This window comes from Arachis ipaensis, chromosome B09 (assembly GCF_000816755.2).
Source record: "Arachis ipaensis cultivar K30076 chromosome B09, Araip1.1, whole genome shotgun sequence".
In the NCBI taxonomy this organism is placed as follows: Eukaryota; Viridiplantae; Streptophyta; class Magnoliopsida; order Fabales; family Fabaceae; genus Arachis; species Arachis ipaensis.
The window spans coordinates 171,827-183,333 of NC_029793.2; the positions used below are offsets into that span (position 1 = coordinate 171,827).

An 11,507-nucleotide genomic window follows, 5' to 3' on the forward strand; every position below is an offset into this window, starting at 1 on the left:
AGAAAGATAAAAAAAAAAAAAAGACATACTTTTTGAACCTAAGAAAATAATCATCAACTAATACACATGTATACTGATTTAGTTACCAAACAGGAACAATAATAAAATTAATTAGTTATTAACGTTGTTCATCTATGCATGATGTGTATTTTAGTTCAACCTTGATCTACCTTATTCATTTAATTTGCTGACTGATGCTTTAACAGTTGCTTTCTTGGTAGTTAGTCCCCCTCTCTTCCTCTCCCCAACCAGAAAACATAATATATTCTTTAGTTTGTTAATTTTTTTATTAAAATAATAAATGTAATAAATTTTGGATATACTGGAATTATTTTATCCACTTCACGAAAATGATCAAGTACCAGCAAGTTATTTACGTTTTCCACGTGTTTATACTTAAATTTTGGTCACGTATTGTTTTTCAATTAAAACTAGCAAAATACCCGCACATCACAACACATACACAGATTAGAATGACGTGAATATAAAAAATTGTTGGTTATTTTATTTAGTGTAAAAAAGAAACGATCATTTTTATTATTTTTAAAGTATTTATAAAATTTAAAGTAAATTGTAATTATTTCAATTAAAAAAAAAAGAAAGACATGAAGAATATTAGACTATTCTAGTGTTATTTGTAGATGCAGTGATAATATGAATAATACTATTATGATTTCAATTCACTCTAGTGTTAGAATTTTTTTTTATACTTAAGTAGTAAAAAGTAACGCAAATTTGATTTCTAGTAAGAATTCAATTTTCATGATTCAATTTAAATCAAATCACACAAAAAAATGGTCTAACTTTCAATTGTATTCTCATGAGCTATGATATTACCAAAATTATCCTCACTAAATTCTTTAGTGGTAATAGTTAAAGGACAAAATAATTATTTCAAACACACTCTACATGTTCTATTTCAATTATATTCTTTTGGTTCCTAATCAAAGAATTCTCTCCATAATTAATTCAATTCTCTCAAACATTTTATTAAACTCTAACTTATTAAAAACTTCCAAACACCCTCAAAATTAACTCCATTCTTTCAACATTATTGTTTAACATATTCTTCCTTGTAGTCACTTGGTAAGTTGGAAACAAAAGAACATAATTTATGGAATATAAAATTATACACAAACTAAACAAAAAACATCCCTAATGCCATATCTTTCAAGTCATGTCTCCACTCTAATTACATCAATGATGGACGCACTAATTGCTGCGGAGAACTTCTTTATAATCAAGTCATCATCAAGAATAGAGTATCAGCGTGTATTCCTAAAAATACAAAAATTAAATGTAAGAAGAAGAAACAAAAAGAAAGAACAAACTTGCAATATTTACCTATAAGACTCATTGGAAGCATCATGTGGACTTTAATCTACCTGTTTTTTGGCCTCCAATGTTCTCTAGATAAAAAAAGCGCATATCTTAAGAAGCCATTAGATTTATCAACTAAGGCATCTAGCAACTAAATCATGAAACCAACAAAAAAATATTTTTTTATGGAATTTGTAATTTGCTTTAGCTACTTAAACAATATTTTTTCAGAGCCCCTAACTCAAAATCAGAACACAGTGAACATGTAGGGAGCATTTTCATCAAATGTGTTGTGCGAGATGAGGTTCGTGACCAATTAAGCCTCAACCTGATAAAGCCGGGTCACTAATCACATATTAGTCATTCGACACAAATCAAAACAACAATAAATAAGGAAATTGATATTTAAGAAGTTCAAAAATGTAAAAAAAAAACTTGAATGTGGCCATGAGAATTGAAAATTGCATCAATTACAATGACAATTAGTAATGTTCAATTTAGATGAGATGGTAGGGGACCTTAGGTGAATAACATAATTTAACTATTTTAAATTTTATATCACCTCACTTACCTTATTATCAGTCTAGACATATGATATATGTAAGTAACTTAAAGTAAGATTACAATTTTATTTTATGTATAAAACAAATATTATAAAAGAATAGATGCACCAAAGACAAAGCTGCATCAAAATTTTCTTGTTTTGATATTGTGACAACTCAGTTCTTGCTTAAAATAGAATGAATTGTAAAATAGAAGTTTTGGTTATTTATTACACTTGGAGTATGATTGAAGGGGAAAAATGCCTTGATATATCTCTCATATCTTTAGTCAACACACGTTAGAATTTCACAAATGAACTACTATAAGTAAGAAATCAGATGAAATCAATAACTTTGATGCACACAATCAGAAACAGAAAGAATAATTAGGGGCAGATGTGGCATAATAAACACGAATTTAAAAAAGGAATAATGATTTTTTAATCGTGTATATGAAATCCAAAATGAAATGAAATAAATACCTGGTATCATAGCCAAAAAACATGCCACCAATTCAAGCAATCACACTATCAAAGAGACCAAATAATTAAAGTACTTACCTAATGATGTATAAATGCAAATTCAATAGATTATGCCTTTTAAATAGAAACCCTAAACTGCAAAACAAAAAAAAATGAATACTGATTGAAACCTGAAGCCCAATAGTGTTAATCCCACTTTGGAATAAATAACTAACAGTAGAAACATTATGCATTTGGAGGAAGAAGAAGAAGTATGCAAGGATCTTTTTCTGCTTTCAAGCGCATGACGTGCAGCAGATTCCAACACTTCTCTAATCTCTGTTTATTACTGCAGTGGCACGTTCTTGAATATCCTTGTTCTTCCCCATCGTGCTTCCTCCATCTCTGGGTCGCCCTACTTCTCTGGACTTCCGAAATCTCCTTTCCTATTTAGTCTGACTTTTAAGATAAACTTCAAATCTTCAGCTACAATCTCGACCCTACTGGTTGCTGGGATACCGTCCGCTGCTCTCTTCACCTTGTGCTATAGTCTTTGCTGCTTAAACTTCTTTATCTGAGTTCACTCAGTTCTTTCTCCTTCGACACAAGGCTTTTTCTTGCTGCCATATTTGCAACTTCCAACTCTATTCTGATGAACAGGACTGCCCAACCGATCTTGGTGACTTGAAACACAATTTTCAGTTGGTGACATGAAGAGAAAAATGAGAAGGAAGAGGAGGATCAGAAGATGTGGGGATGGCGGGGTGGTGAGATGAAGAAAAAAATTAAGTTTCTTTTTTTTTTTTTGTTGCTTTTTAATTTTCAGTCACCAAAAATAAAAGGAAAGAGAGCAATTTGATTTTGAGAATGAAATTGTGCGGGAAAATCTCGGCTTCGACGCACTGGAGGAACACTGTTCTTTGCTGTAACGTGTCGTCACCACTGATACTGCTAAATTGGGGAGAATATTGTTCTGTGCCTCGTGTATTGAACTATTTAACTTTTATATTTTAAATAGATGCTTTGCCTACGCAATTTTGGTCAATTAAATGTCATGTAGAACCACACGCGATATTGATTAATAAGCTGAGCAGATTTTGTTTAATGAATGAATTACATTTTAATTGATTTTTTAATATAAAACTAAAATATATATACAAAGTTACAAACATTCGACCAAGTCAATTACCTACTATTTTAAAGTCTCATGAATAAGAGCATGTAATTTAAATATAGTAGTACAAAAGTCATTTATGCAATAAGTAAGAATTAATTTGAAGTTAAATTACATATTTCTCTAAGTCCGTGACTCCATGATAAGATAGGCAAGGCTACTAGGCTATTAACTGCGGATGGCAGGGAACCACATCCTCATATCATATCACTGTGATAATCGGTGAGCTAATCAAGCACAAGGTAAAGATATTAGCAACTAAGTGCTAACCTTTGCGATTATCATTGATCAGCCTTAATCCGTTAGGTACATCTTCACAATGCTCCACGTGATGAACGAGGGAAGTGAAGTCAATAGTTCTATTGGCACTACATTCATACTTGGGAGGATAATGGAAACAAGGCTCCATGGACATGGCTCGTTGACAAGGAGGCTCTGGGACTGTTTCCCCATATGGCCTCTTCAGAATCCACGGCTTCAAACCTCCAAGACCATGAGCAACATACCCAAAAGTGGACTTGGGACTAGTAACCAATGCATCACACAAACTCAACAAAAACTCTTATCACTTCTCCAGTCACTGTTGTGTTCATCATATACATATTTCTCAGCCTCTCCCCATATTCAGAGTATAATGATGCTACTAGAACAGCTTTTGAGATTGTGGCACGGTTCTTCAAAGAAGTTGTCGACTTTTCCATGTCTATTTCAGGAAGAAGCTTGTGCCTGAGGACGCAGGCTATAATTTCATTGATAATAGTTTGATGTGATGCTCTATGAGTATTGAATACCCTAATCTGCAGGCCAATCTTCTCATTTGCCTTGGCTAAGTGCGCCTGATAGAACTTGCTGATTAATTCCCATGCCTTGTTTGATGGGTGGAAAAGGTAACGTCCTAGATGGTGAAAAATTGTGTCTTTCTGGGGGAACATTTTGCTCAAGTCTTTTCTAAAGGATGGAATCAGAAAAAGAGAAGGGACAAAATATTGATCTGACCATAAAATCATCACGGGAACTCTCTGAAGAAGATTTTGACAATGATCACAATGGAAAAAGTTATTATGACCGTCATGGGTGTGTTGTAGATTAAGAATAAGAAATGATGGAAAAAGCTCCTTTGCATTGTATCCCTTATTGATTAGCATGCTTTCATGCGTTTTGATATGTTTCTGATCCTTCCAATAACGAAAATTCCTGGGCAATAACCATGAGGAATCAGCAAATGGCTCACAAAAGAGATCAGACATATCATCCCCAAATTTGACTAGTAGAACACGGTCTGTGAGGATAGCATAAAGAAATGCTGCAACCAGGGTTAGCATCCTGTTCCCTAGGCCATTGGAAGCTGTCCAGACAAGGTATTTGCACTTCTCACCTGCACCGCTTTTGCTAGATTTTGTGCTCTTTCCCATAATTTTGTCATAGGATTTGGTATGTGGTCCACAACTTCTATGAAGATGTTCATACTTTCGTAGCTTGGATATCAGATATACAGAAGGTTTGTGAGGGGAACGTTTGCGAAACAAGTAAGATTGATACCTACTAATGCATGATCCTTCATCAAATGTGGAAACTAGAAGTCCATCAAGGAGTCTGACACTAGACAAGCCAACTGTAGATAGGGTTGAATCATTCTTCTCATCTTCAAACGAATGATTCTTTGAACCTGTAGTGTGGAAATAAAGATTTCTTAAATATTGATACCTGGATTCTAAATAATATTTAAATCTAGATTATAATGTGTTGATAGTTTACAGAAGTTATGATAGCTTTGACTCCATGGATGGGAATGAATAAGATGAAACCATGTTAGTATTTCATTTTGACACAAGATTCAGCTAGAAATGAAGATCAGATTACCTTAACCAATGGTAACCTACTAATGTTGTTAATAAATGGAAATTTTCTCAAGTCCATAATAATAATCCAGATTTAAGTTCAAGAAGTCATAAGTATGTTTCCTATAAAGTACAACCAGATACACCCTTAATAATTGAAACTAATCCTGCCTTGTCTAGAACAAGCACTGTACGATGAAAATAATAAAATGAACATTCAAGTAAGTAGATCAGAAAATAAAAGTAGGCTGAGATTAAGCTGCAAATACCAGCTTTACCAATATCTGCGTTTGTTGGAGTCTGAGCTTGTTCTTCTGAGCCGATTTGTTGTTTGCCTCCCAACATCTTATCTAACATACAAGTTTGAGAATCAGAAGTTGAGGACAACAGATGAAGTAACGGGTGTAGTATTTAAGACATATGACAGTGGAAGCAAAAGATGAAGAAATGCTGGCAGAAAATGTTGCAAACAATTGCCTTACCTACCACATTCTGATCTTTTCCTTCCTCAACTTGAACTGTAGCATTGCGACGCCCTTCTTTTAAGACATTGGTAGTAGCATTTTGGGCCCTTGCAGCCAATATGTTAATATTGGAAACTCCCTCAACAAGATCATAGATAGAGTGTTGGTGCATCAGAATAAGTGTGAATAAAATAGGGAAGGTTATGGAACCCACAACCAATAATGTTCTAAATCTCTTGAAACTCAATCTATCCATTGTCATTTTTTAAGTTACCCCCACAAGTTCTACATGGCAGAGCGTTGTTGGCAGAATTCAACCCCTTCAGAATAGAGGAGACACAAAACTTCAGGTATCAATGGATTTAAATGCTTCTGCCTAGACTAGAACATGTATACATCAAGGTAGCAGGAGAAGAATACCAAAAGAAGTAAGCTGACTGTGTTAGTTGAATAATGCACCCAAAAATAGCTGAATTGAGGAAGATACCAAAACAAACAGCAAAGGCATAAAGAAGACAAATCTCCTTTGTTTACAAGCGAACAAAAAGGGAGGTAACACAAAGAGAATGCAATTAAAATTTAAAAGGAAGCAAAGGGGAGGAAGACATCGGAGGATAGAGAGTTAGAATGATGTTGTGGATGAAATATTATGGAGATCAGATGCAGGACCTCCAACTCGAAGTGAGGTTCCTCAACTTTGCTCGTCTGTATGTGTGTAAAAAACGGAAGGATGAAAGGTGGACAGAAAGAGAAAGTGTTATGCTTACTGATTAGGCAACTGATGCAGATTTAAATTTAACAATTATATCCACCAAAGGAGAAAACAATTTAACAGGTAAACATGCATATGGTCAAACATAAAATATAATACTTCAAGAGTCAAAAACCAATACTCAAAGGCAGGATGTGGGCGATATTACCAAAAATATTATAGAGACATGATTCAAATGAATACTGAATACAACTCTAGCGACCACAAAACGGTTTTGGCATGAAGCTATTATCCAAGATCTGAAAAACCAGAGTATATTCTTTAAATTGTGTCTTGAAGAAAATTTGAGTGCAATAAAAGACAAGAATGAGAATGTTTGCCTTCAAAGGGCAAATTAATAAACTTAAATCCTTACAAAATCTCTTCTACCAAATTGTGCTTTTTCAGAAGCTTTATAGGCATCAATCGTCTTCATCACCCCTCCTCTTTGGGTTCTGGTATTTTTCCTCTATTATATTTGCCATAATTAAGGCAGTCTCAACTAGCTTCTTGATGTTAGGAACTTGATAATTCTGGGCCACATAAACCCCCAAAGGCTGTCAGCATTTGTTTAAGATCAAATGAAAAGTGTTCTTAGAGATTTTGTGTGGTGGACGATCATAAAATAAAAATGAACAGAAAGAAACAAAATGAATGTATATTCTGAGATCAATCTTCCACAAGTAAATCACATAGAATTTATATAAATGAAAATAAAAGAGAATCAGCTAAGTAAAACTATTGCTCGAACTGGAATGAACATTCAGGTTACATTACCGCATCACTAATTCACTACCACCTAATCCCACTGTCAAATCCGCTGCAACGCAGGGACTGAAGAACCTGCTCTACTTATGGGTTGCAAGCCCTATCAAATTGCAATCCACCTTCTTCCTTGCTTCCCTTTCCATACTCAATTTTCACTCCTTTTTTGGGCATATTTTACCTTATCATATAAATATCACCCCAATTTACTGATTGGGGTTTAAATATGAGGGAAAAACAATTAAGAAGTTAAAAATCAACTTAAGAATAAGACGTGATTTTAATTTCTTTTTGGCATAATTTGGTGAGTTAAGAAAAACAGGAATTTGACCTCTGATTCCTTCATCAGTAAGTACTTACGACAGGTAAGGGGTGTCCCTGGTTTCAATTTGAATTGGTTTGGAGCTGAAATGTGATCTGATCTAAATACTATAGTTTGTTGTGGTTCAGTTTGAAGTTGACTAAACTGAATGTTTCCAAAGGGTTAAACAGAATCAGTAAAGATTCTGAAAAATATTCGTTGATTCAACAATCGGTATTCCACAAAAACATATGAAATGGAGTCACCGGCATTGAAGTAGATTTGGAGCTACGATTCATCAACAAAATTCATATTCAAAGTTAACAAGCTCCTTAATGGATCACACGCAGACACTAAGGCAAATCAACTGATTAAGTTTCTCACTATGACCAAAAAAAAAAAAAGAGAAGTGATAAATGAATTAAGAAAAATACTTGTTGAACCTAACTTACCAAAAAAAAAAAATTAAGGGATGAAAATAAAATAAGTTATTAAGAATAAGATAAATGAGGCTTGCAAAAATAAAAAAAAAATAAAAGCAAGTGTAACTATAATGTCGGGGAAAACATACAGCCGTCATAAGTGTCTTAAATAACCAAATCAGGTGGAGAGATGAATCCCGATGCATGTTTCTCCTTCTCTTTCTCTACTTGTGGATCTCTTTTTGGCTCTGCATTCTTATGGTTGTCAACTTGTCATTCCCATGCACGTAGACTCATCCGCTTGTTCAAACATCGCCATTAATTATATGTATTAGGTTCATCTTCAAATCATAGATATGTTCAATAATTAATATAATTTAGTTGCTGATCCCGTCTTTCATCCTTGGGCATTTGGTATTAAGAATACCAGAGACACATGCATATGCAATCGTTATTTTCTCTACGGCAATATCTGTCTGTCTGCTTTGCAATTGTACGTAGGAGCATTAAACTGCTTGTAATCTTCAAAACGTTTGATTGATTGTATGTCAGCTAGCAGTTAGGCAATAATTAATAATGCAATGTCATCCATGTGCATTAATAATTCCTATTTGATTTGGCGTATGAGCTTGATGCAGCATATATAGGAATAGATGAGGAAACTAAGATTTAATCTGAAGGGACTGGGGCCGCTTCCTCCGACTGGTGGGAGTGGCGGAATAAGGAGAAACGACAATGCATCAACATCTTTTAGGGTAGGAATGAGAAGGGGGTCGAATGGGCTAAGAGTACTTGGGAGATCCCTGAAAAGTGGAGTGACGTGGGCATCAGTGTTCCCAGAAGATCTTAAAGTGTCTGAGAGAAAAATATTTGACCCTCAAGACAAGACCCTTCTGCAGTGGAATAAATTCTTTCAAGTTTTGTGTATCATATCTGTATCTTTTGATCCCCTTTTCTTTTATCTCCCATATTTCAATCACAAATCATTCTGTCTTGCCATAGACAGCAGCCTGGCAAGCTATGCAGTTACACTCAGAACAATCTTCGATGCTATCTACATCCTTCGCATAAGTTTCCAGTTTCGCACTGCTTTCATTGCGCCTTCTTCTCGTGTCTTTGGACGAGGTGAACTCGTCATAGATCCTGCAGAGATTGCTAAGAGATATTTGCAACGTTACTTCATTGTTGACTTCCTCTCTGTGTTGCCTTTGCCACAGGTTATTAGCTTTTGTTTCGTTTCCTTTCAATTAGGAAATTAATTAAATATTGTTGAGTCGATCATTATTTGTCATGCATGTAGATTGTCGTGTGGAGATATCTTCATGATCCAGCGCGCACAAAGGTATTAGCCACAAAAACGCAACTGTTGAACATTGTCATCCTCCAATATTTTCCAAGATTTCTACGCTTTCTACCTTTGGCCTCAGAGATTAGCAAGACAGCAGGTGTTTTTTCGGAGAATACTTTGGTCGGCGCCGCATATTACTTGACCTGGTACATGCTTGGCAGCCACGTAAGTGCATCTTAATTAATTGCAACCAAAGGTCATGCAAACTTTACTAGCTACTATGCCCACTATTACTATACATCATCAACCTTCTTGTGATTCTAATGTGCAATGCTCATGTCACAGATAACTGGGTCTGTATGGTACTTATTAGCTGTAGAACGTAATGACACGTGCTGGAGGAATGCTTGCATGGAGGAAGAGCGATGTTTCACGCATTTCTTGTACTGTGGGGGTTCAAATAAGCGTGCTACTGGCTATGAAGAATGGAGAAGGATTAGCCCAACGATTCTTAAGAATAAGTGTTCCGCTGATGATGACGACGCCCCATTTGACTATGGAATTTTCAATCAAGCCATAACATCTAATATTGTTGCATCGATCAATTTCTTTCCTAAACTATGTTACTGTTTATGGTGGGGTGTCCAAAACATAAGGTATTTTCTTAATCAAGCTAGCGTTAGTGTATTGATGATTGGGACTTGTTAAGTAGTGTGTTTGAAGGTGTCTATCTGTTAACAGGTTTTACTAAGCTAAGAAGCTTCATTCTATTTTGCTTTACGCAGCACACTTGGTCAAGGGCTTCAAGCTAGCACCTACGTTGGAGAAATTCTGTTTTGCATTTTATTAGCTGTTTTGGGGCTTGTCCTTTTTGCTGTTTTGATTGGAAAGATGCAGGTAAATGCATACCAATAAGTGTTGATATATTAATTAAGGATGAAAAGGTTTCTATAATAATAATTTATTTTGGTGTTGTATCCAGAACTTTCTTCAATCGATGTCTGTCCGTCTAGAGGAAATGAGGATCAGAAGACGTGACTCAGAGCAATGGATGCACCACCGCTTGCTTCCAGCGGAGCTAAGGGAAAAAGTTAGACGCTATGATAAATGTAAATGGTTTAACACACGTGGAGTAGATGAAGAGAGCTTGGTTCAGAAACTTCCCAAAGATCTGAGGAGAGACATCAAACGATACCTTTGTTTGAATTTGGTCAGAAGGGTAAGCTAGGTAGCTATATATATATATATATATAAGCAAAGCATGTGTATGTATGTATTATACATTGATAGATGATGATGCCTTGATGGATGGATGATCAGGTTCCTCTGTTTGCCAACATGGATGAGCGGTTGCTGGATGCGATATGCGAGCGGCTGAAGCCGTGTCTGCATACAAAGGGGACGTGCATAATAAGGGAAGGGGATCCGGTGAATGAGATGCTGTTCATCGTACGTGGGCAACTTGAGAGCGTGACGACGGACGGCGGAAGAAGTGGATTCTTCAACAGAGGTTTTTTGAAAGACGGTGACTTCTGTGGAGAAGAGCTGTTAACATGGGCACTGGACCCAAAATCATCGTCGAATTTACCGTCATCTACAAGGACTGTGAAGGCCATGAATGAAATGGAGGCATTCGCTCTGGAGGCAGAGGAGCTCAAGTTTGTTGCTTCCCAGTTCAGGCGCCTTCACAGCAGGCAGGTTCAGCACACCTTCCGTTTCTACTCCCAGCAGTGGCGGACTTGGGCTGCCATCTTCATCCAGGCTGCCTGGAGGCGCCACCAGAGGAGGAAAATTGCATCCATGCACCACATCAAGCCTGATGATGATGACGATGATGATCAACCCCATCATGATGATGACGACGACGACGATGATACAAAGGCCTTGATTCCATCTTCTTCGTCTTCATCTTCTATTGCTAATACTACTACTACTGCTGCTGCTACTTCTACTATGCTTATTGGGTTAGATTCGGCTATGTATGCTTCCCGGTTTGCAACTAATCTGCGTGGGCAGAGGCCCCGTTCTTCCAGTTCGGAGGGCATCGGCCTTCCCCCCCAAAAGCCTCGAGAACCCGACTTCAGCCATCTTGATGATGATGATGACCCACGCTAATAATCGCTCCCATCAACCACTTCTTCAGCTGCTTCCCCAACAACAATATTACATTTATTTTTGTAT

At 36.2% G+C, this 11,507-nt stretch overlaps 2 protein-coding genes across 2 annotated transcripts; one reads left to right on the forward strand and one right to left on the reverse strand.

The window, feature by feature from the left end:
• Positions 3,532-7,158, reverse strand: LOC107614623 (probable fucosyltransferase 8). Its single transcript, XM_016316765.2, is given in 5 exon segments — positions 3,532-4,054; positions 4,056-5,163; positions 5,605-5,685; positions 5,818-6,810; positions 6,927-7,158. Coding segments are annotated over 4 exon segments (1,725 nt in total). The 5' UTR covers positions 6,062-6,810; positions 6,927-7,158; the 3' UTR covers positions 3,532-3,762.
• On the forward strand, positions 8,624-11,507 carry LOC107614622 (putative cyclic nucleotide-gated ion channel 8). The gene is made up of 6 exons (XM_016316764.2): positions 8,624-9,255; positions 9,339-9,551; positions 9,672-9,982; positions 10,112-10,223; positions 10,309-10,545; positions 10,647-11,507. The coding sequence occupies exons 1-6, from the start codon at positions 8,692-8,694 to the stop codon at positions 11,439-11,441; spliced, it is 2,232 nt and encodes a 743-aa protein (XP_016172250.1). The 5' UTR covers positions 8,624-8,691; the 3' UTR covers positions 11,442-11,507.

Bases quoted from the DNA above. Each gene is read 5' to 3' on its own strand.
- LOC107614622 (XM_016316764.2), top strand. From the start codon at position 8,692: ATGAGGAAACTAAGATTTAATCTGAAGGGACTGGGGCCGCTTCCTCCG. The intron at 10,224-10,308 runs GTAAATGCATAC...TGTTGTATCCAG, and splicing joins TTTTGATTGGAAAGATGCAG to AACTTTCTTCAATCGATGTC. The intron at 10,546-10,646 runs GTAAGCTAGGTA...ATGGATGATCAG, and splicing joins GTTTGAATTTGGTCAGAAGG to GTTCCTCTGTTTGCCAACAT.